The 25,321-nt window shown below is 42.5% G+C and overlaps 1 protein-coding gene across 1 annotated transcript in view; it reads right to left on the bottom strand.

Annotated features, from left to right (window-relative positions):
- The window catches only part of Flt3 (fms related receptor tyrosine kinase 3), a 71,244-nt gene that overhangs the window by 30,146 nt on the left and 15,777 nt on the right, over positions 1-25,321 (bottom strand). Inside the window, exons 3-9 of the mRNA XM_090341805.1 lie at positions 24,490-24,692; positions 19,779-19,894; positions 14,727-14,856; positions 13,917-14,044; positions 12,889-13,028; positions 12,636-12,789; positions 11,467-11,635 (exon numbers count right to left, since the gene is read on the bottom strand). Of these exons, the coding sequence (XP_090197931.1) occupies positions 11,467-11,635; positions 12,636-12,789; positions 12,889-13,028; positions 13,917-14,044; positions 14,727-14,856; positions 19,779-19,894; positions 24,490-24,692 (1,040 nt within the window). The remainder of the gene's footprint in view (positions 1-11,466; positions 11,636-12,635; positions 12,790-12,888; positions 13,029-13,916; positions 14,045-14,726; positions 14,857-19,778; positions 19,895-24,489; positions 24,693-25,321) is intronic.

Raw genomic sequence — 25,321 nt, 5'->3', positions numbered from 1 at the left:
GATTCTCTGAATCCCTGAGCAGAAGATGAATCACACAAATGGGATTTTAATTTGCTGAAAGGCAACAAGAAAGTTTTATTGGAGGGAAATGAGGAGAAAGTAGTAACAATCCAGGAATTCATTCATTCACTCAATAAGTGAGGATTCAGTGGGGCACTAAGGGAACACCTATAATCCTAGCTAGAGGAGGCTGAGATCTGAGTATCACGGTTCAAAGCCAGCCCTGGCAGGCAAGTCTGTAAGACTCTTATCTCCAATTAACTACAAAAAGTCAGAAGTGAGGCTGGGAGGTGGCCTAGTGGTAGAGTGCTTGCCTAGCATGCATGAAGACCTGATTCCTTGGTACAGAAGTGGTGCTGTGGCTCAAGTGGTTGAATGCTAGCCTTGAGAAAGGCCATGGACAGTGCTCCCCCGCCCTGAGTTCAAGCCCCAGGACTGGCAAAAGAAAAACAAAGTCAAAAGTGGAGCTGTGGCTAGAGGGCTGCATAAAATCTAGGGGACAGCACTCAGGTCCAAAGTTCAAGCTCAAAAACTGGCAAAACCAAAACACTCAAGGAAACAAACAAATATAATTGAGAACTAACTGTAAGTTAAAAAAAAAGGTGGGGGTTGAGGGGCTTCTATTCTCACAGAATTTACAGCCTGGTGGTAAATGCAGATGAGTAAAGAAGCAGTTACAGGAACTGAATGTGGTGATTCACACCTATGATCTTGGCATTGAGCCAGGAGAATCAAGATTTTACATTTAGCCTGACACACAACAAGAGCCCAACTCAAAAAAAAAAGTGGTTATGAGTATAGGAAGTCCTACCACAGGAGAAGTAAAAGTTCAGATTTGAAGTTTCAGAAACACGACAAGATATGTGTTGCCTAAGAAAGGAAAAATGGGAAGGAAAAGAGCAAATCTTACCAGGAACAACAAAATTACAGGTACAGGTTTGAATATGGAAAAAGAAGGCTAGGTGGTCTGTGAGAATTCAAACACATAACTGGAGCCAAGAATTTGGTGCTTACACCTGTCATCCTAGCTACTCAGGAGGCTGAGAGCTGAGGATCGAGGTTCAAAGCCAGCCGGGACACTAAAGAACATGAAACTCATCTCTAACCACTAGAAAACCAGAAGTGGTGTTGTGGCTCAATTGGTAGAGTGATACCCTTAAGCTGAAGAACTCAGAATTCAAGACCCACAATTGACGAGAGAGAGAGAGAGAGAGAGAAGAGAGAGAGAGAGAGAGAGAGAGAGAGAGAGAGAGAGAGAGAGAGAGAGAGAGAGAGAGAGAGAGAGAGAGAGAGAAAGGAATAAATGAAGAAAGTAAAAGAAAATAAGAAAGAAGAAAAAAGAAAACTTCATAACTAGAAAGCTGCAGCTTTTGAGCACATAGTGTTCTGGCTCCCTGGTGCCCTGAGATTCCCCCATAAAATGGTAATCTCATCTGGTGTGGTGATGAGGGGCTTGTATTTCTTTGACCTATCAAGAGTTCTAGCAGTTGGGTTGACATGTAGCTCAGCAGTAGGATGATTGCCTAGCATATGCAAAGCACCACCAAAAAAGAAAGGGAAGGAGGGAGGGAAGAAGGAGGCAAGGAAGGAAACTTTGTTAAGAAAACTGAACTCTGGTCTGGCGGCTCACACCTGTAATCCTACCTACACAGAAGGCTAAGATTTGAAGATCCTGGTACAAAACCAGCTGAGTGGACAATTAAGCAGCCAGTCAAAAGCTGCAAGTGGAGGCACGCCTCAAGTGATAGAACAGCAGCTTTAAGTGGAAGCCAGGATGTGAGTTCTTGAGTTCACATCCTAGTGCCGGCACAATAAGAGAAGAGAAGAATGTAAAGGAAAAGGAGGAAAGGAAGGAGGAGCAGAAGGAGGAGGAGAAAAAGGAGGAGACTGAAGCAGTAGAAAGGGGGATTTCTTACCCTGACCTACTTCTGGGAAATGAGGAAGCAGCTAAGGGCATGAAGTGATATCACTGTTGCAGGAAAAGCCGGGTACAGTGGCTCACACCTGTAGCTCAAGGGGTAGGATGGTAGCCTTGAGCTGAAGAGCTCAGGGACAACGCCAAGGCCCAGAGTTCAAGTCCCATGACCAATAACAACAACAAAAAGACTGCAGCAAAAGCCTAATGGCAGCCTGGGAGAAGAGAAACCCTAGCTGAGTGCCATTCCCAGACTTTAGGAAGGCAACATTAAGTGGTCAAGGAAAAGATCTAAACTTCTAAAAAGGAAAATCTAATTCCCTTAGGACAATGGTCAGAGACCTTCTTTTTTTGTCGTTTTTTAAAAAAAGACCAAAAAAAAAAAAAAGACAAAAATCTAGACCAGGAGCATGGCCTAGTGGGGTTCGATTCCTTAGTGCCATATCCACAGAAAAAGCCAGAAGTGGTGCTGTGGCTCAAGTGGTAGAGCTCTAGCCTTGAAGAATGCCCAAGAACAGTGTCCAGGTTCTGAGCTTAAGCACAGGCCTGGCAAACAAACAAACAAACAAACAAACCACAAAAAACTCTGGTGTGGTGGCCCAAGCCTTAATTCCCAGTTCTTGTACAGCTGAGGCAGGAGGATCAAGACTTTAAGACCAGACTGGGCAACAGGAAGAGAGAAAATGACCATGGAGATAGTCCAGGCAGTGCCAAAAGCTCTAGTCAATTTGAAGGAAAAAAAAAAGCAATGACCAATATACAAAATTACCACTGTGTGGGCCAAAGCCCAAGGTCTTGCAAATGTTTTCCTTGTAGGCCCTCATGCCAGCCTCATGGAGTATGGTTTGCCACCAAGAACATTCCTTAATTATTTCACTCTTCTGAACAATTTCCAGGTTGGAAAATGACCATATAAATAACCAGGACACAAAAACTAATCCAGCTTGCTTTCACATCCCAACCCCGCACCCCATACCATGACATTTGCTCTACCAACAACCACTGTGTGGCTGAGCCTGGAAACTTCAAGAGGACTAACCAACCAGGTAAGAAGAGAGAGATTCAACATTTCCTCTTTCCTCCAGGGGTTTTCTATAAATGGTCTAGCTGGCATAGTTAGGAGATCCGGAGATCGGGGTTCAATTGGAGTGAAATAGTATCTTAGAGACTAAGATGTATTAAAAAGCATTTCTTCTTCTGTCATCAAAATGCAGGACAGTTTTGTTTCCTGTGTCTGTAGCACCCAGAGGGCAGGTATTGAGAAAGGACAAGCTTTTCACAGGGGGTAATTTTGCTATCCATCAAAGAATGCTTTATTTCTACTTTTTTATTGTTGATGTTTGTAGTATTGGTTTTTGGTTTGAGGTTTTTCTTTTTAGGTGTGTAAATGGGGGGTGCAGAAAAGAATGATTTTTTAAAATAAAAAGGAGCAAAGAATGCTGGGTGCTGATGGCTTACATCTGCAAATCCTGATTACTCAAAATGTGGGGATCTCAGGATTCAAATTTGAAGTCAGCTAAAGGAGAAAAGTCCATGAAACTCTTATCTCCAATTAGTGGGCAAAAAAGAAGCAAAAAAGTCCATATGTGATTCAAATGGTAGACAACCACCTTGAGGGAAAAGGCCAAGTGAAATTACAAAGCCCTGAGCTCAAGCCCCAGTACTGGCACCAACAATAATTTAAAAAATAATAAAGAGCAAGAGGTTTTCAGGTCAAATCAGGCAGAACGTAAGAAAGCATGTGCTGAGAGAGCTGCAAGCTTGTGAACACAGGAAGTGAAGATTACAGAATGCTGATTTGAAGCCAGCTCAGGCAACAATGTTCAGAGGACTCTATCTCAACTAATGGCTGGGTTCTGTGGTGTGTGTTTGTCATCCCAGCATGAGTGAAAGAACAAGAGCTCAGGCAAGCCCACATACAAAGCAAGTCTCTACCTTGAAAATAACCAAGGCATAAATAGGTTAGAGAGTTGTGGCTCGAAGTAGAGAACACCTGACTAGCAAGTGCAAACACCTGAGTTCAATTCCCAGTACTATGAAAAAAAATTTAAGATGATGGGGTGAGGGTGGTGATAATTTTATATATCTCCATACAATGCCAAGCTAATTTTGATTTTATTTCAAGGATGCTAACAAGTCTAGGTTTGAATAACCACTAAAAATTCAACAGTAAGCTAGGAACCAGTGGCTCATACCTGTGATTTTAGCTACACCAGAGGCTGAGATCTGAGGATCGTGATTCAAAGTCAGCTCAAGCAGGAAAATCAATGAAACTTTTGTCTCTGATTAACTACAAACAAACCAGATGTAGAACTGGTAGAATCTCAGCCCTGAGTGGAAAAGCCCTGAGTGAGAGCTCAAGCCTAAGTTCAAGCCCTAATACTGTACATAAGAAAGAGAGAAAGAAAAAGAAAAAAAAAGAAGGAAGAAAGGAAAAAAGCAGACAAAAGGAAAACGTAAGAGTTGAACAAATGTAAGGAGACTTTCTTAGACAAGATCACTAAATAATTGTGAAGTCTGATAAATTAGGTTTAGTTTTTACTATGATACTGAGAAAAGTAAGGAAGCTTTTGTGTTTATCACTATATCTATAGGTAGTTATACAAACTAGCAGGTGAAATATACCAGTTATCAAGACTAGGATATCGGGAGAGCTAGCAGGAAAGATGCAGTTTAATAAACATAAACGCAGAAAAGCAAACCCAAGGAAATCTGGGTGTAACATTTAAGGAAGCAAATTGGAGAAACGAAGCTGTGACGCAGGGAAGCCAAGAGACTTTGGCACAGAAGCCATGACCACACTGAATTTCTGCAGGAGTACTGTTATGACATGGGCCTTTTAATGATAGATCCACAAAAAAAAAGAAAGAAAAAGAAAAAACTGGAGTCACTGTACCACTAAAATCAATCTTCAAAACACAAAATTCTGTACTTCGATCCCAATTCACCACAATCAAGTTATTGACTTTAGCTAGCAGATCAGGAGACAGACTATACTACTCCTTAATTAATTAATTAATTAATTAATTAATTAATTTAGCCAGTCTTGGAACATGAACTCAGGGGCCTGGGCCCAACCCCTGAGCTTTTTCTTTTTTTTTTTTTTGGTGGGTCTTGGGACTTGAACTCTGGGCCTGGGCTCTGACCCTGAGCTCTTCAGCTCAAGGCTACCACATTACCCCCGAGCTACAGCCCCACTTCCCATTGTCTAGTGATTAATTGGAGATGAGAGTTTCACAGTCGTTGGTGCCCAGGCTGGCTTTGAACCTTGAACCTCAGATCTCAGTCTCCTGAGTAGCTAGGATTACAGGTGTGAGCCACCAGGCCCCACTCCCCTGAATTTTTTTGTTCAAGGCTAGTATTCTATCTCTTCATCCACAGCTTTATTTCTAGCTTTTTTTTTTTTGGTAGTTACTTTAAGATAAGAGTCTCGTGAACTTTCCTGTTTAGTCTAGCTTCAAATCACTATCTTTAGGTCTCAGAATCCTAAGTAATTAAGATTACAGCTATGAGCCATTGATACCTGGCTGCTCTTTTGACTTATTTATTAGTCATAAGTTTGAAACACTTCCAACCCATTTACTTTTTCTTTTTTTTTTTTTTTTGTCGATTGTGGGGCTTGAACTCTGGGCCTGTCTCTGAGCTCAAGGCTACAGCCCTACCCCTTGAGCCACAGCACCACTTCCAGTTTTCTAGTGGTTAATTGGAGAAAGAGTCTCACAGTCTTTAGTGCCCAGGCTGGCTTTGAACCACGATCCTCAGATCTCAGCCTCCTGAGTAGCTAGGATTACAGGTGTGAGCCACTGTACCTGGCCATTTACTTATTTTTGAAGCACAGTTTCATTATATACTCCAGGCTGGTCTCAAACTCACTATATACCCAGACTAACTGCAAATGTACAGCGAAGTACTAAGTACTTGTTTTCCAATTACTAAGATTGCAGGTATGCACAACCATGCCTGGCTTACATTACTTATTCTAATAACTTTGTGTGTGTGGTTTGTAAATGTAAGAATATACATGACTATGTGCATATATACATAAATATATTTGGTAGTGGTGTTAATTTTTAGTATCTTTTCTTTGCCTTGGGTATACAGTGGTTCAAAAAAAAAAACCTGGCATATCATTAGCACCAATGCAAAGTCTAGCCTCTTTGAGGATGTTTAAATAAAACATGCACTGAGCCAGGCACCAGTGCCTGTGATCCTAGCTACTTAGGAGGCTAAAATCTGAGCATCACATTTGAAGCCAGTCCAAGCAGACAAATCTAAGAGGCTTTTATCTCCAATTAACCAGAAAAGAAAACAGAAATGGAGGTATGGCTCAAGCAAAAATGCCAAGCGAAAACACCCTGAGTTCAAGTCCCAGTACCAGAACAATCAATCACCAATCAGTCTACCAATGGAACACTGAATGTTAGGTGTTGAGGGAACTACTGTGAATGCTCCTCACAGTGCAGAGAGGATACCGTGGACTCACCCTTGGCCCAGACTACACATTTTGAACTGTTATCTAGGAGTCACGATAAATGTTCGCCTTTATTAGACACATAGTTCCTGAACAAACCATCATATAGAGATACAGACACAGGAGAGAACCTATCTTCATGGAGATTATAACCTCAGAGATGAGATGGGCATATAAAGAGGTAATTATGACTGCTGCCAGAGAAGTACAGAAGATCTCCACAAGTTGGGCACGGTGGCTCACGCCTATAATCTTAGCTACTCAGGAGGCTAAGATCAGAGGATCACAAACACAGCCCAGGCACTTCAAAAATCTGTTGAGACTCTTATCTCCAATTAACCCCCAGAAAACTGGAAATGGTGCTGTGGCTCAAGGGGTAGGGCAGTAGCCTTCAGCTGAAGAGCTCAAAGCCCCCAGGCACAGAGTTCAAGTCCCATGAACAACAACAAAAGGACTGGCACAGTCAGGATCTACCCTGACTCATTCATTTGGCTCCCTACCCCTGTAGGAAAACTAGTCAGGGTCAGGAGTGCAGACTGCAACTATGAGATGGCTTCAAATTCAGCAACCCACAAACTCGGCCCAGAAGTCAGCATGACAGTCCTCTACTCAGTGATTCTGTGAAATCACAAAGGGGCATTCAAGAGGGAACCAGCACAAAAGCAATTTTGGTGGGAAGGAGATCGTACCTGTCACTCCTGTTAGCCTCTTATGGGCATTGAATACAGGAAGACAATATTGAGGGGAGGTACCATTTCTTGAACTAAATTGAGTTTATTTTTATTTTTCGTATTATTTTGTTATTATTGGTTCTGGGACTTGAACTCGGGGCCTGGATGCTGTTTGTGAAGTCTTCAGCTCAAGGCTAGCATAATACCACTTTGAGTCAAGGTGCCACTTTCAGTTTTCTGGTGGTAATTGGAGATAAGAGTCTCACAGACCGTCCTGCCTGGGCCGGCTTGGAATCACAGTCCTCACTTCTCAGCCTCCTGAGCAGCTGGGATTATAGGCATGAGGCACCAGAGCCGAGCTGAATTGAGTTTTTGCCTCTTAGACTAGGTTTAAAGAGTGCCATAGCCTAAGGAATATCTCTAATGTCACATTAGGTAACATAATGACACACTATAGAAAGAAAAATACACAGATAGCATTTGAACCCAGGCTGGGGCTATCACACAGTGCTTCTGAACAAGAGCTTCTGAAGACGGGATGATCCTTGTAGGGCAGTGCTTCTTAAGTCTGGGGCGATTTTCTCCTACCAGGGGACACTGGGCAATGTCAGGAGATATTTTTGATGATATCTGGGAGAAGGTAGATGAGCTACTGGTCTCTAGTGGGTGGAGGCCAGGGAGGGTAGTGGGTAGCCTATAATGTTTAGAACAGTGCCCGACACTGATTGGGCCAGCATAAGACCTAAATGTTGTTGAGAAACCGTTGAGTTAGAAAGAGTATGTGTTTGTTAGCTCACAGGCCAAAGGCTGCGTTCTTAATTACCTTGACAGTAACTGCTTTCAACCTTAGGGAGTCTAGACTAGGGAATAGTGATAGTTCCTTACCATCTCTGCACTGCAACACTTAGGGAAAACAAAAATCCAAACAGGAGCTGGGCACCAGTGGCTCATGCTTATAATCTTAGCTGTGCTGGAAAATGAGATCTGAGAATCACAGTTCGAAACCAATATCAGGCAGAAAAATCCATGGGACTCCTCCTTCGAGTGAACCAGCATAAACAAGCCAGAAATCATGCCAGGGGAGGTGGCTCACACCTGTAATCCTAGCTACTCAGGAGGCTGAGATCTGAGGATCGTGGTTCAGAATCAGCCCAGGTACTAAATGTCTGTGAGACCCATATCTCCAATTAACCACCAGAAAACCAGAAATTGTATTGTGGCTCAAGGGGGTAGGGCGGTAGCTTTGAACTGAAGAGCTCAGGGACAATTTCCAGGCCCAGAGTTCAAGTCCCATAACGAAAAAAAAAAAAAAAAAGCCACAAGTAAAGGGTGGCTTGAGAAAAAAAAAAAAGTGAAGCAAGAGGCCCTGAGTTCAAGCCCCGGACCTACACACACACACACACACACACACACACACACACACACACACACACACAGCATTGCCTAGCACAGGGATTCATGTTTCATGTTTACAGTCTTAGAGTTAGTTGGCAGGAGGAGCACTTGAGCCCTGGGATCTGAAGCCAGGTTGGGCAGCCCAGCAAAACCCTGCCTCAAAATATTGTTTAAAAACTGAGAAACATGTCCCAACTTTTATTTGACATGTCTGGAAGGTGAGCTACAAGTCCATACTTTAAACATTTGCACACATGACCCTTAGATCATTGGTTTGAAGAACACAAGCCGAGAAACAATGACCTATTGCAGTCCGCCAACATGCTTGAGAGATGGCCTATGCCTCTCAGGCCCGTATTGTCTAGTCTAAAGTCATGGCACACAAGATTAAGACATAAGAAGAATTTCAGCTATAGAAGATACAAAAGGAAGCTAGATCTAAAATGTACTAGGACATGATAAATGATACAGCATTATATGAATCCACACACATTGAGACCAAAGAAGGATATTCTTAGTGCAGGAACACAAAGGCAAATGCGTATGTGCTCTGATCATCAAAAGATTTTGTTTTCTTTTTGTCTTCGTTAGTTTATCTGTCTGGGGTGGGTAGTGAGTAAGAGAGGGCACAGAAATGGAGGAATGAAGGGTGAACAAATTCAGCAGTGATACTCACTGGACAGTAAGTGGAAAATAAACTATACAACTTGTAGGTGAGGATGGGAAAGAAAAACTGGGAGAGAGTGAGGGAAGGAGTGACATAGTCTAAAAATAAATGTATTCATGGGCTGGGAATATGGTTTAATGGTAGAATACTTGCCTGGCATGCATGAAGCCCTGGGTTCCATTCCTCAGTACCTCATAAACAGAAAAAGCTGGAAGTGGCACTGTGGCTCAGGTGGTAGAGTGGTAGCTTTAAGCAAAAGAAGCTCAGGGGCTTGGGGCCAGGAGTTTGGCCTAGTGGTAGAGTGCTTGCCTAGCATGCACAAAGACCCGGGTTTAATTCCTTGGTATCACAAACATAGGAAAAAAAAAAAAGCCAGAAGTGGTGCTGAGGCTCAAGTGGTAGAATTCTAGCCTTGAGAAATTGCAAGGACAGTGCTCAGGCCCTGAGCTCAAGGCCAGGACTGGCAAAGAAGAAGAAGAGGAAGAAGAAGAGGAAGAAGCAGCAGCAGCAGCAGCTCAGGAGCTGGGTGCAGTGGCTCATGCCTGTAATCCTAGCTACTCAGGAGACTGAGATTTGAGGATTGCAGTTCAAAGCCAGCCCAGCCAGTCCATAAGACTCTTATCTCCAATTAACCACCAGAAAACCGGAAGTAGCGCTGTAGCTCCAGGGGTAAGAGGTAGCCTTGAGTTAAAGAGCTCAGGGAGAGGGCCCAGGCCCAGAGTTCAAGCTTCGCAGCCAACAACAACTGGCGGAAGGAAGGAAGAAAGGAAGGAAGGAAGGAAGGAAGGAAGGAAGGAAGGAAGGAAGGAAGGAAGGAAGGAAGGAAGGAGAAATTTACTCATCATCTGACATATGTAACTATAATGTACATTACCTTTATAATAACAATAAAACACTTTTTAAAGATACAAAAATAAAGTTGTTTTTTGTTTTCCAAAGAGGGAATGAAGAATTCCTCTCATAAGAGATTCCTGACTCTAGTTGTGCAAAGGCCTAGGAAAATCAAATTTTCATTTATCACTTACGGCTGTGCTATTTCTGCATTTATTTTTTTGGAAAACGTAAATCAATACACCTAAAGGTAATGCTTTCCTGGTTTTTAGTTCCTTAATCATTTATAAGTGTGCTTGACGAGACTGGGATCGCCTACAACACAGTACTCTGGATTAGGAAGAAAACATCTTTTTTTTTTTTTTGCCAGTCCTGGGCTTGAGCTCAGGGCCTGAGCACTGTCCTTGGACTTTCTCAAAGCTAGAGCTCTACCACTTGAGCCTCAGCACCACTTCCGGCTTTTTTCTATGTATGTGGTACTGAGGAATCGAACCCGGGTCTTTGTGCATGCTAGGCAAGCACTCTACCACTAGGCCAAACTCCCGGCCCCGGAAGAAAACATCTTATGACTCAGAAAAGCCACAGAACTAAATTCACAGTGATGATAGGCTTCTGGGTTTTTTTTTTTTAATGAAATAGACTATATTCTCTGAAGTCATTGTGATATTGCTACTGTTTTCGGGTGCCAGTGGCTCACTCCTGTAAAGCTTAGTTACTCAGGAGGCTGAGATTGGAGGACCACAGTTTGAAGCCAGCCTGGGTAGAAAAGTTCATGAGACTCCTATCTCCAAAAAAACACCAGAAAGTCTGAAGTAGAAATGTAGTTCAAATAGTTGACTTCTATTGTTTGTCAGGCTCTACTAGCTCATGCTTACAATCCTATCTACTCAGGAGGCTGAGGTCTGAGGATGAATGTTCAAAGCAAGTCCAGGCAGACAAATGTGAGAGACTGCTATCGCCAAAAAACCAGCAAAAAAATCTAGAATTTGGAGGGAGGCATAGCTCAACTGGTAGAGAGCCAGCTGTGAGCAAAAACCCCAAGAAAGACTGAGAGGTCCTGAATTCAATTCCTAGTACTAGGAATTCCAATTCCTAGAAGCTGTGTCTTGAATACTGAAGCTTTCACTTGGTGGGGTGGGGGAGGGGTGTAAGGAAGCTCAGGGACCGCTCTCAGGCCTTGAGTTCAAGCCCTAGTACCAACACATGGGCACATACACACATATACAAATGCCCACACAAAATTATTACAATTGTATCCTCAGTGGACTGTTCGTTTTCTTGTCCTCATTTTAAACTCCACATACATAACTTCTGGGGGCTTCTCATGGAGCCTTGAGGTAGCACAGTGCTAGAGCATTTGACTAGCATTCACAAAGCTCTGGGTTTGATTTCTGGAATCTCCCCAAACAGACATCCATAAACCCATAGTAGGAAAATATGTTCCATATGAACAAAACAGTTCTTCTCAAAGAAGAATTATGCCAAAACTAAGCCTTGGCACTTCTGGTTGCCTCACCTGTATCCATCTTCAAGATGACTTTGTTCACAAGGAAATGATTTTCGAGAAAAAGTCCAAGTGCATCGAATTTGCGGATATGCTTTATACCTGACAGAAAAACAAAATTCTTCGTACTGGTCGATTACATAATCTCCACTTGAATTGGTAGCATTTATAAATCCCTTTTCTGTAAGAAAAGTCAATTATGAATTAAATAATGAAATTCATAAGGAAACAGATTAAAATAGTAAAAAAATAAATTTTTATTCATTGTTCCATGCATATAGCTTCAGTTTGATGTCTAAGAAGAAATGTGTCAGTCTCAGTTCTAAGACTGAGCTCAAAAATCTTTTGGAGTCAAGATTGTTTAAGAACTGGGTGCTAATGTCTCACAACTGTAATCCTAGCTACTCAGGAGGCTAAGATCTGAGGATCACAGTTCAAAGCCAGCCTGGGCAGGAAAGTCTGTGAGATTCTTATCTCCAGTTAAAAAGCAGAAAATCAGAAGTGGCTCTGTAGCTCAAGTGGTAGAGTGCTAGTCTTGAGCTGAAAAGCTCAGGGACAGCACTCAGGCCTGGAGTTCAAGCCCCACGAGCACCAACCATAAAAAGAGTACACAATCAGATGGTATGTATTTAGAGCTACACTCCAAATAATATGGTTTCACTGGGAAAATAAAGGAATGAGCAGCTTTGCAAAGGTATTTTTTTTTTCTGTGCATGTGAATACTGGGGTTTGAACTCAGAGCCCCAAACTCTCCCATAGCTTTTTCATTCAAGGCTGGTGCCATATCTCTACTTCTGGCTATTGTCTGACTAATTGGAGATAAGAGTATGACAGACTTTTCTGTTTGGACTTGCTTTTTAAGCCTCAGATCTCAGCCTCCAGAGTAGTTAGGATTACAGGCATAAGCCACAGTGCCTAGCTCACAAAATGATTCTAATTTCATTTCTTGGGCTAGTAGAGTGGCTCAAGTGGTCCAGTGTCTGCTTAGCAAAAGCAAACCCTGAGTTCAAACCCTAGTACTTTCCAAAAACAAAACCCCAAACCACAAAAACACTTTGCTTAGTTTCTTTTTCAGCATTTTTTCCTTCATAGTACATTGCAGTCAGCCTTTGTGTTCACATCTCTCACACAAAGCATCTAACAATCTTTAGCGTACAGATTGCATGGATGACCTGCATTACCTAGAATAGTAACCAAAGCTGACTGACTGGGGTGCTGAGACGAGGAACAAGTGTAATATCCAGTGTCGTTTCTTCCCACTGATGACACAAATGCAAACAGAATCCGAATCATGGTCCTGTTGGTTGAATAGGTGCTCATCTCAAAGGAGCTGTCCTGGGTGTTAATAAGATAGAACATACATTTAATCTCTGCGGCCAGTGCACTGAGATCCTTGTTCCTGCATGTCTAAATATGAACTTTCAGTCACATTACCTCGTCCAGGGCTTTGTTTTCTAATTCCCAAGAGAGCCCAAATCCGTGGTTCACATAAACTGCTTTGCATCTTATCCATAAGGGCTCCCCTACTTTTAAGAACAATTGGGGTAATGTAGTTCGTGGAGTTTGATTTAGATCTAGAAGACAAGAACATTCCAGGGGAGAGGAAAGAGGGGAGCCAAAATTACTTTATTTTCTCATCACAAAAATCTATCCAGAATAGCTTAATGAGCAAAGATTTTAAGGAATTTAATGTTATTAACTACATTAGTAAAATAATCTTCTAGAGACTAACCACTCCTTGACGAAGAAATCTACACTTAATAGATACCATAATTTTCCATTTAAAATGGCATTAAGGGGCTAAGGTGTGCAGCTTAGTGGTAAGTGGGCAGCTATGCATATTTGAAACCCCAGATTCTATCCTCAGCACCTAAACAAATAAAATAAAATAAAATACTATAAGTAAAGCACCAGTGGCTCATGCCTGTAATTTTAGTTACTCACGAGACTGAGATCTGAGGACTGCAATTTGAAGCCAATAGCCCAAGCAGGTTAAGTCTTGTGAGATTCTTATCTCTGATTACCCCAAAACCAGAAGTAGAGCTGTGACTCAAGTGGTAGAGCACCAGCCATGAGTAAAATACTGAGAGATGCATCCAGGTCCTGAGTTCAAGTCCCAGTAACAGCATGAAAATGAATAATTAATTGATTAATTAACATAAAGACAAAAGATTTTTCTGAAGCTGAATGACTAGCTGAGCAATGGCTGTTAGTTTCAGATGTTTTTTTGTTTTTTTGTTTGTTTTTGCCAGTCCTGGGCTTAAGCTCAGGGCCTGAGCACTGTACTTGGATTTTTCTCAAGGCTAGAGCTCTACCACTTGAGCCTCAGCACCACTTCTGGCATTTTCTAAGTATGTGGTACCAAGGAATGCTAGGCAAGCACTTTAACCACTAGGCCAAACTCCCAGCCCCAGTTTCAGATGTTTTTAAGAACATAAAAGCATATGATATTATAATGTTACCTATTGTGAACAGCTTGGTACATTCTCTGCCCAGTTCATTTCTGGCACAGCACCTGATGTCTCTTCCAAATAATTCACGTAGTACCTTTTCCTCCTTTTTAACAACAGCTGGACTTTCTTCTTTGCAGCTGCAATTAGAAAATAAATATTATGATTTAACACATATTTTTAAGTGACTCAGGCTGGCAATGTAGCTCAGTAGTAGAGTATTCACCTAGAAAAATAAAATGCAAGATGAATGTTCAGCAGAAAAACAAAGTTACAGGTTCTGCAGTCTGTGTCAGATGCTCAGGAAGCATTATAATTGAAATGACTATAATGGTCATAATATGTATTGGGGGGGGAGCTGTAGTTGATTTGAGGAGATCCCAAAAACTCTTTTACTTAACAGTCCCCTATCTTGATCCCATACCAGTCATTCTTCATGTTTAGGGAACCAAAGTTTTCTGTTGAGATGGTGAAAAAGTAAATTATACCTACCTGTTACCTACTTCCACCTACAGTTAGCGACCAGCTATATTAGAAAAGGATCTGTGGGCACCAATGTCTTACACCTGTAATCTTAGCTACACAGAAGGCTGAGGTCCTCATTTGAAGGCAGCCCGGGCAGACAAATTCAAGAGACTGTTTCCAATTAATCAATAAAAAAACTGAAGTGAGGGTATGTGTGACTCACAGGGCAGAGTCCCAGCCTTCATTGAAGAAAGCTAAGGGAAAGTGGGAGATGCTGAGTTCAAACCCAGTAATGGCACAAAAAGAAAAGGACCAAAGACAAGGCAATAATGGCAGTTACCTTTATCCGTGTCCTACCTTTCTCCTTGCGAGTCACACAGCACCCACTCCACAACAGGCTCCGGAATGCTCTCAGATACACAGACCAGTGCGTCCTGATTTTCCAATTTTCTAAAATAAGGTCTTCGTAATGTATACAGCAATGCATCTAAAGCAGCATACATGATAAATATTTTATGATAGTAAAAAAAACCCAATTGTCTCCCTCAAAAGAGAATTCTATGTATTTTTTGTTTGCCAGTTCTAGGGCTTGAGCACTGTCCTTGGGCTTTCCTCAAGGCTAGAGCTCTGCCACTTGAGCCACAGCACCTCTTCTGGCTTTTTCTATGAATGTGGTACCAAGGAATCCAACCCAGGTCTTTGTGCATGCTAGGCAGGTACTCTACCACTAGGCCAAACTCCCAGCCCCAGAGAATTCTACATCTTTTTAAGTGAAATCTTTAGTTTAATGCCTTTTAAGCAGATGCACCACAAAAAATGTCAGTTTCTCTCACTCAACCAATAGTTGAAATGCAATTCTTAGTAAAAATGCCATCTTTAATATATGTTCTTTTGGCCAGTTTCTCTGGGTGATTCACTAATCCACACCAACAAAGCAAGAGGAGTGAAGCCAGGTGAACACACCAATGCTAATACACATAAGGAAACTAGAAATGATAGCTTAAATCCTCTATGTAATGGATACGGTAAGACAACTTTTCTGTAACTTCATACACAACTGAATACAAATACTATGACAAAGAAATGGAGAAATAGAGTAAGATGGAGCTAGAATTGGAACCAAATTGAGAGGCTTAGTTGAACCTCCCATTCAGACTAGTCCATCACACAACACACACACACGCCCTTCTCCTCCTTTCTTTTCCCTCTTCCTTACCTTCTCCTCCTCCCTCTCTTATCCCTTTCTATTTTTTTTTTAAGAAGGCTCTATACCAGCCCAGCCTCAAACATACACTCATCCTGCCCGAGCCTCGCTAGTACTGGGCTTACAGGCCTTGCCTATAAGATTTTTGTCATCATATCCCAGGGTGGGGTCATCCACTTGCCTTCTGCTTCTGAGACAGGTATTCTATCACTGAGCCATGACTCCAGTCCTTTGTGGGGGACTGAGTTCTTTTGGAGAACTTGCTTCCTGCATAGGCACTCACCACAACTGTGTGCTCTTAAACTCAGCCTCCCACATAGCTATGAAGAGAGGTATAAGCCACCAACAGATGTCCAAATTATTCAAGTTTTCTACTATTTTTTTTGGGGGGGGGGTTATGCGAGAGTTTGAACTCTGGGCTTCATGCTTGCTAAGCAGGAACTCTACCACTTGAGCTACACTTCCAGACTGTTTTATGCTTTAGGTTATTTTTCAGACAGGGTCTCATATTTTGGACCACAATCTTCTTACCTATGCCTTCTGAGTAGCTGCAGTTATAGATGTACAGCACCACACTGAACTGGTTGGTTGAGTCTCAATAACTTTGCTAGCTTGAACCAAATAGTACAAATTGTTTATATTACATGTAGTTTATTACAGTAGTTTTGCTGCTTAGTCTTTACATATTATGACTATTAATCCTTTGTTTATTGTAAACTGCAAGTATCTTTTTCCCAGTTGTGGTAGTTTTTGCTTTTTGTCCCTGTCATTTCCAACCTGTTGTCCCAGTTCTACCCTCTTGATTATTTTTTTTTTAATGTAGCTTTGCTTCTATGTGTTAACCCTTTAAATATTTAGTATTAGAACTCAAGGTCAAGGGAGATAATTAGCATCCATGACATTATTACTAGTTAACCCGGGTTTCCTAATTCAGAACCTGGAAGAATTTCATCTATTACACTTTAATTAACCTCTGACCTCAAAATTATTTCTTTCTGCACATTCAACATTCCCTGGGCTGCTCAGTTAACAAATTTCAAGTTCTTTACTATCTTGTCCTATTTTTTCCATATTCACCAGAAAAAAATGCAGAAATGAAGTGAATAACCTACTAATTTCCATAAGATAGACATTGAATATTCATGAACACTGTCAAGATTTTAGAGAAGGGGAGGAGGACAGAGAGGAGGGGAGGGAAAAGACATAGGAGAGGGAAAAGAGGATGAGAAAAGAGGGAAGAGAAGAGAGGGAAGGGGAGGGGAGGGAAGGAAATGGGAGGAGAGGAGAGGAGGAGAAGGAATGGGAGGGAGGGACAAAAGAAAATACAAGAGGGGCCAAGGAGTGGCTAGAGGAGGGGAGAGGGAACGGAGGAAAAGAAGGAAAGAGGAGAAGGGGAAGAAAGAAAAATGAAAAGGAGGAGAGATTTAGTAGTCACTTCCAGTCCAGAGCACAGACTCACTGTGAAAAGGGGGATGAAGAACAAGAGGCGGGGTACAGTGGCTCAGCAGGAGGCTGAGATCTGAGGATCGCAGTTCAGAGCCCACCAGGGCATTAAAGTCCGTAAGCCTCTTACCTCCAATTAACCACCAGAAAACTGGAAGTGGTCCCTTGGCTCAAGGAGTATGGCAATAGCCTTGAGCTGAAGAGCTCAGGGACAGTGTCCAGGCCCAGAGTCCAAGTCCCACAATCAAAAAAAAAAAAAAAAAAAAAAAGAATAAGAAAGAGGACAGCAATCACAACCCAAAGCAAAGACAACTCAGGACAGTTCTGGGATTTAGCACGTTGAGCTCTATCTGGTCCTATGGGTTTCAAAGTAACTAAAGGGCTTTCCAAAACGTTTTGACTTTCCCTGGTTCTGCCTTAGAGTCTGATTGGAGCCTAACATCCTAACCTCTACCCCAGTCAGCTGACCTCCAGGAATCTGACTCTCACCTGTCTTGCCTCTCAGATGTCTCTCTGCATGTGAGCCCATGTGTTGATGTTCATGGGCAGTTGTGGTCACTCCTGACCCCCAGGGCGAGTCAGTGGACTGTGCACACAGGTACTGCAACCCAGCTTTGTGCATTTGAGTTACCGACAAGGAAGAAGGGAGCCTGGTACCATCTGCCAATGTGTAGCCAAGGAAGCTAAAATAGAACTAACCCATTGATTTTTCAGTTACACAACCCATGACTCAAGTGTTCAATGACCACATGTGGCCAGGAGCTAAGCCATTAAATAGTTTTGTCATATTGGATGTTTTTGTTGAGTCACATAGAAAGCTTATAATCCTGTACGGTATGTATATTGCTGTTGTTGTTTTGCTTTGTTGGTGTGTGTGTGTGTGTGCTTGTGCCTGGCACTTGAACTCAGGGCATGGATCCTGTCCTTTATTTTGCTCAAGGCTGGTGATCTACCACTTGAGCCACACCTTTGCTTCCAGCTTTTTGACAGTTAATTGGAGGTAAGAGGCTCACAGACTTTCCTGCCCAAGCTGGCTACAAATCATTATATTCAGACCTTAGCCTGTTAAGCAGCTAGAATTAAGACATGAGCCATTAGTGCCCAGCTGAAGGGATGTGTTTTTATCTTCTTACTGGTAGGAAACTGACACCCAGAGATGTTCAGGGAAATGCCAAATGTGGCAATATAGAAAGCATGATTAGAATCTAGGATCAGGATGCCAGGAGCTCTAACAACTGAACCAGCACAACTGAGCACTAGAGGAACTAGACTGAATGCTAGCCTAGGCAGAAGAGTTCAAGAAACCATACCTCTAAAATAACCAGCAGGAAACGGCACTAAAGGTAAGGATCAAGTGAAAGAATACCTAGCAAGAGACAAGCCTTGAGTTCAAACATCAGCATTGCTATTAAAAATTTAAAAAAAGTAAGACCTAAGCTGGGTGCTGGTGACTCACTCCTGTAATCCTAGCTACTCAGGAGGCTGAGATCTGAGGATCATGGTTTGAAGCCAGCCTGAGCAGGAACATCTATGAGACTCTTATCTCCAATCACCCACTCAAAAATCAGAAATGGTACTATGGCTCAAAGTGGTAGGGTGCTACCCTTGAGTGAAAAAGCTCAACAGAAAGAAAAGGAAAAAGAAAAAAAAGAAAGTAAACGTTCTCCCTGGCCCTGAGTTCAAGCCCAACAACTGACCCCAAAAAAGGGGGGGGGACAGAAAAAAAGGGGGTGTGGCCTAGTGGTAGAGTGCTTGCCTAGCATGCACGAAGCCACAGGTTCCATTCTTTTGTACCATATACACAGAAAAAGCCAGAAGCGGTGCTATGGGCTCAAGTGGTAGAGCATTAGCCTTGAGAAAGTCCAAGGACAGTGCCCAGGCCCTGTGTTCAAGCCCCAGGACTGGCAAAAAAAAAAAAAAAAGACCTAAGACTTCCAAGGTCAAAAGTCAATTTTTTTCCAGTTCTATTCTATCATTCACCCATTACTGAAGAAAGGAAAAGAAAAAAGCAAAAACAAACATAAAAAGGAGTAGCCCATCACCAGTGCCTCAAATCTGTAACCCTAGCTACTCAGGAGGCTGACATCTTGAGGATTGTGGTTCAGTCAGTCCAGATAGGAAAGTCCTGAAATATTATCTCCAATTAACTACAAAAAATATCCATCTCTAGGACTGAAATGCATGCATGCATGCTCTCTCTCTCTCTCTCTCTCTCTCTCTCTCTCTCTCTCTCTCTCTCTCTCTCTCTCTCCCTCTCCCTCTCTCTTTCTTCCTCTGGCTCTCTCTTTCACACACACACACACACACACACACACACACACACACACACACACACACACCAAACTGAACAAACTGATCTGGGAAACTTATCTCCAATTACCCAGCAAAAAAGAAAGAGGTGAAGGTGTGGCTCAAGTGGTGGAGCTCCAGTCTGGAATGAAGAACCCAAACAAGAACAGAAAAGCAAAGGTTCTGAGTTCAAGCCCAGAACTGATACCAGAAAAAGGAGCAGGGGAAGGAGAAGGGGAAGAAGAGGAGGAGGAGAAGGAGGAGAAGAGGAAGAAGAAGGGGTCTTGAACAAAGTATGGCTGAGTTTTTAAGGACACCATCTGAGATCCCAAGGGATGTCAGATGTCAGTTCTCAGTGGGAAGTAGACATGTGGGCAGTCTGAAATGAACTCAGTCAATCCACTTTCATGCTGAGAGAAGCCATGGTGTTTTGAAAGACTGGGAATACCTAGTAGCTAACAAACTGGACTTACTTCTTATACTCACGGTAAACAATATTGTGTAATTAGTAGCTTCACTCTGGATAAAGAGTAGGTATTCCCCAGCTTGAGTCTCTGTCATTTTCAAAATGACCATGGACACGACTCCTCTGCAAAACAGGAAAGAGAACTGGTTACTTTCCAAATGTGAAACAAAGAATATAAAATTTCACACTGCGTCACAGCAGGTTGGTGGCTCCCGTGACAGTGACACCAGAGTTGCAGCTTCTGTCCTGTGCCAACACTCAGTCTGAACAGTTGGTTTGACCTTGACTCTCTCCTGCCTCCCCCTAGTCCTGAGGATTGACTCTGGGTCCAAGCACTGTCCCTGAGCCTCTTTGCTCAAGGATGACATTCTACCATTTGAGCCACACCACCACTGCTGGCTTCTTTGCTAGTTAGTTGGAGGTAAGAGTCCCACAGACTTTCCTGCCCAGGATGGCTTCACAACCTTCACCCTCACAATCCTCAGACCTCAGCCTTCTCAGTAAACAGGACAACAGGCGTGAGCCACAGACACTCACCTCCCCTCTCTTCCAAGAGTGGGACGAATGGGGCACTGGTGTGGCTCACCCCTGTAATCCTGACCCCCGAGCTTGAAACACAGTACCAATACACACACATCAACGAGAGAGAAGGAGGGGGAGAGGGAGAGGCATTTCCATGTGGAAATGCACAACCTTGATACAGGCACATTGGCAGTGGCCTCAGAGACAAGGCCTTTCTTCTCAAATTTACCCAGTCTCCTGGCCTCCAGCTTCACTTCCCCATTTGCAGACCAAGATGTACCAAGATGAAGAACATTCTGGTGTCTTCACTGTCCTCTCTAAAGAACTCAAACAATTCCAGCCAAGTAATGGGGGCTCATGATTGTAACTCTAAGTATGAGCCACTGAAATGAAGAAGATCAAGGTTCAAGGACAACCAGAACAGAAAGGCTCATGAAGTTCCCCTAACCCCTTATTTTAATATCAGGATTGGAGCTTGAACTCAGAAACTTTGTGTCTTTCTAAGTTTTGTTGCTTACAGCTAGTAGCCTACTATTTGAGCCAGAGCTACACTTCCAACTATTTGTTGGTTAATTGGAGATAGGAATTCCATGGACTTTTCTATCTGGACTGCCTTGGAAACAAAATCCTCAGGTCTCAAGCTTCTAAACAATGAGGATTCCAGGCGTGAGCTGCCTGGCTATGAGGCTGTGATGAGACACTCATTCCAGATACATCTGGAAGCCTAATGACCAAATAGGCAGCTAGAAGTCCAGTCACATTCCAGAAGGACTTGAGATTTTTCTCTCAAAAAATAACCTATCGCCAGGCAATGGCGGCTCACGCCTGTAATCCTAGCTACTCAGGAGGCTGAGACTGAGGATTGTGGTTTGAAGCCAGACAGGGCAGAAAAGTCCCCAAAAGACTCATTTCCAATAAACCACTCAAATACCAGAAGTGGCTCTGTGGCTCAAGTGGAAGAGCACTAGCCTTGGGCACAAAGAGTCTCAGGGACAGTGCCCAGGCTCTAAGTTCAAGCCCCACAACCGACAAAAAATAAACATACACAAAAAATCACCAAAAGTGCTAGAAGAGAGGGTCAGTGATTGAGTGCCTACCTAGCAAGCCAATAGTGCATAGCATGTAACTTTTTTCTATTAACATACATTAGTCATTAAGGAGGGCTAATTTCCACACATGTAAACAATGTGCCCTGATCGACCTCACCTCCTCTATCATTCTTCCCTATCCCACGTGCAGATAAACTAGACCCAGCATATTCACACTCATTCACACTCTTCATTAGCACTCCCTCCTAAAGTTACCAGGCTCTTTCTTTCGCTCTTTCTTTCTTTCGCTCTTTCTTTCTTTTGGTTTTTCTTTTTGTTTTTGCTAGTCCTGGGGTTTGAACTCAAGGCCTAAGCACTGTCCTGGGACTTTCTTAAGGCTAGAGCACTACCACTTGAGCCACAGCACCACTTCTGGCTTTTTCTATGGATGTGGTATCAACAAATCGAACTCAGGGCTTCATGCATGCTAAGCAAGCACTCTACCACTAGGCCAAACTCCTGACCACCACGCTATTTCTTTAAGCCAATCTCTTCCTCCTCCTCCTCCTCTTTTCTTCTTCTTCTTCTCCTTCTCCTTCTCCTTCTTCTTCTTCTTCCTCTTCCTCTGGCTGTCTTTGAAGCTTAGTTCCTCAGATCTCAGCCTCCTGAGCAGCTAGGAGTATAGGTGTGAGCCACCACACCTGACTTAAGCCAACCTTCTTATTTTCCTTCTTTGCAGTATTGGGATGGAATGAAGGGCCTTGTACATACTAAGCAAGTTCTCTGCCACACAGCACTTCCACAGCCCCTAAACCAAAACTCTTCATAGCAGTGTTTTGGTTCAATCCCAAAATAAAAGGAACTATAAATCTGGGTTCCAGTGGCTCATGCTTGTAATTATTATTATTATTTTTTGTCAGTCATGGGGCTTAAACTCTGAGCCTGGGCTCTGTTTCTGAGTTCTTCAAAGCAAGGCTAGTGCACTTCTACTTTGAGCCACAGCGCCACTTCCAGTTTTCTGGTGAATAATTGGAGGTAAGAATCTCATGGACTTTTGTGCCCAGGCTGGCTTTAAGCAGCGATCCTCAGATCTCAGCCTCCTGAGTAGCTAGGATTACAAGTGTGAGCCAATGGTGCTTGGCTCCATGCTTGTAATTCTATCTACTTAGAAGACTGGAATCTGAGAATCAGAGTTTGAAGCCAGCCTGGGCAGGAAAATCAGATTCTTTCTTTCTTTCTTTCTTTCTTTCTTTCTTTCTTTCTTTCTTTCTTTCTTTCTTTCTTTCTTGTAACGTATAGAGGGGTCGCAGTTATATTCGCCAGGTAGGTGCATTACTTCTCACACATTGATACCCCTTCTCATATTTAGGAAAATCAGATTCTTATCTCCAACGAACCACTAAGACTCCAGAAACAGATCTGTAGCCCAAGTGATAGAGTGCTAGCCTTGTGTAAAAAAGCTCAGGGATGAGCATCATAACCCAGGATATGATAAAGACACCTGCTCAGCCATGTTCATCGCTGCACTGTTTAAAATTGAGATGAAACAACCCAGATGCCCCACTACAGATGAATGGATACAAAAAATGTGGTATATATATATATATATATATATATATATATATATATATATATATACAATGGAATTCTGCATAGCCACCAGACAAGATAAAATAATGGCTTTGGCTAGGAAGTAGATGAAACTGGAGCAAAGCAGGTTGAATGAGATAAGCCAAGACCAAAGGCACATGGACTCCTTGATATGTGGATATTAGATCCAAACAGTACAAGAGCGATGACTCAATACTCCGGTACCCAAGGTCATTGACATGAACTTGGAGATATAAATATAACTATATAACATATAAATCTATAATGGGATATATATTCTATAGACATATTGATATATAGATCAGTATGTATCTTGACATACAAACTCTCAGTTTAATTTTAATTTTGCTCTTAAATTTATGTGCCAGTGATTGCATACAGAGATTCCATTCTTAAATACTTGTTTATTAAACTTGACATGTAAAATGTGATGTAAAAAAAATCAATGTCAATAAAATCTTGTAATTGAAAAAAAAAGCTCAGGCTAATTGTTGTCCTTAATGTACTATGTTATCTCTCATCTCTTTTGCTGTCCCTTGGCTATCTCATACTGTTACAGTATTTCACCTCATTATCTGATATATTGTATATATGCATATTTGGTTATTTGAAATTGGATAGGGAAGGGGGGAAAACAAGATGAGGGGCGGGGGTGGGGGAGGGAAATGGGGACCAAGACATGAGAAAGGGTATCAATGTATGTGAGGTAATGCACCTTCTATCTGGTGAATATAATGTAACCCTTCTATTAATTACAATAAAAAATACATGAAAAAAAAAAGCTCAGGGACAGTATCCAGGCCTAAGTTCAAGCCCCAGGACAGCAAATACACACACACACACACACACACACACACACACACACACACACACACACACACACACATCATTAAAAAGCAGAAGTAATACAGCCTCAAAAGAGGAAAAGAAAATGAATGTGCTTCAAGATTTAGAACTAAAGTTCAAAATTAAATCCTCCATCGTGAAAGCTGCTCAAAAAAGTCTTTGCCTTCATAAGAACAAACAGTCTCCTTGTGGTCACATCAGCCACAGAGATATTCTCTAGCGCATGGACCAGAGCATGTTACTGGCTCTAGGACGTTTGGGTAACGTTTGCCTCACGTTTGCCTCATCAGTCCTAGAAAGGCAATGCTTTCTCTGCAGCTATAGGGCACCGGAACATTCCGTATGAATTATAAAGAAAGGCAGCCAGATGCTGGGTGGCTCACACCTGTAATCCTACTTATTCTGGAAACTGAGGTCTGAGGATTGTGGTTTCTTGCCAGCCTGGACAGAAAAGTCCAGGTAAGATTCTTATCTCCAATTACTCAGCAAAAGGCTGGAAATGGAGATGTGGCTCATGGGATAGAGTTGTTACTGTTGTACAAAAAAAGCTCAAAGATAGTGCCCAGGCCCTGACTTCAAGTCCCAGGACCAGCACCAAAAAATACATCTTAAAAAGACTTCTAACAGACACGGACTGAAACTTGAAGAGAAAGTCTAGGTACATGACATATAACAAAGCATTGCAACCATCTTTCTCCTCACTCCTCTTACCTGTTTTGCACATCGAAGTGCGGCTGGCAATCCAGGGAGCTGTGTTTAAAGAGCCAGAGACAGGAAATGTTCCCTGGAGTAGTAAGTCTCACTTGCAGTGTGATAGAGGCGGATTCATCCACTTCCACTGTGGCAGCTTCGTACACTGTCCCTGTGCGCTCAGGCTTCAACGTACACCCCAGATCTTCTGGGGATTCTGAAACCTGCGTTATAGATAGAACAATGTGGATTCACAACAATGCAGTCTTGTGTCAAATGCATGCGTGGAGATGTCACACAATGCTCCATGTGTGACCCATTGAGAGCAGACTGAAAGTCATATTGCTTACAGTCCTCTGGAGAAAAGAGAAACAAGTTTACCTTCTACAGTAGTTGCTATCTTTTTAAGGAACACATCATATTTCACCTGGATTGTTAGTTACTTCTTCCTGTGAAACACATTCTTTAAGGATAAGATCAGTATTTTTTTTTTCCTTTGCCCTCTCTGGTCCCAGAGGACCCAGCAGATGGTCTTGCCCTACCTCAGGTGCTGCTGAAGTGAAGCTATCCAGTAGAAAACAAGTGAACCAGAGTCAGATCGAGCCTGCTTTTCACCTGAGGCAGTACGTACTCAGGAATACACTGGATCACACATGTGAGGAAGGTAGGAGGCGGGTTGTGCAATAGTAGAAGCCGCTGCCTCACCCTTCAAACAATTTCAATTATTAAAACAGGTAAGGGGTATGATAGTGGCGATGAGCCTATGAGGAAATCTGCTTAGAATTTTCTTTTGTAAATCTCCCTTAATGCAGGTGCTGACTTGCCATGACTGGAAGTTTGTAATAATATTCCT

This window comes from Megascapheus bottae, chromosome 11 (genome assembly GCF_031878675.1).
Source record: "Megascapheus bottae isolate mThoBot1 chromosome 11, mThoBot2.hap1, whole genome shotgun sequence".
Classification (NCBI taxonomy): Eukaryota; Metazoa; Chordata; class Mammalia; order Rodentia; family Geomyidae; genus Megascapheus; species Megascapheus bottae.
Note: the sequence above shows the minus strand (reverse complement) of the source record. Positions and strands in the feature narration are given on the sequence as shown.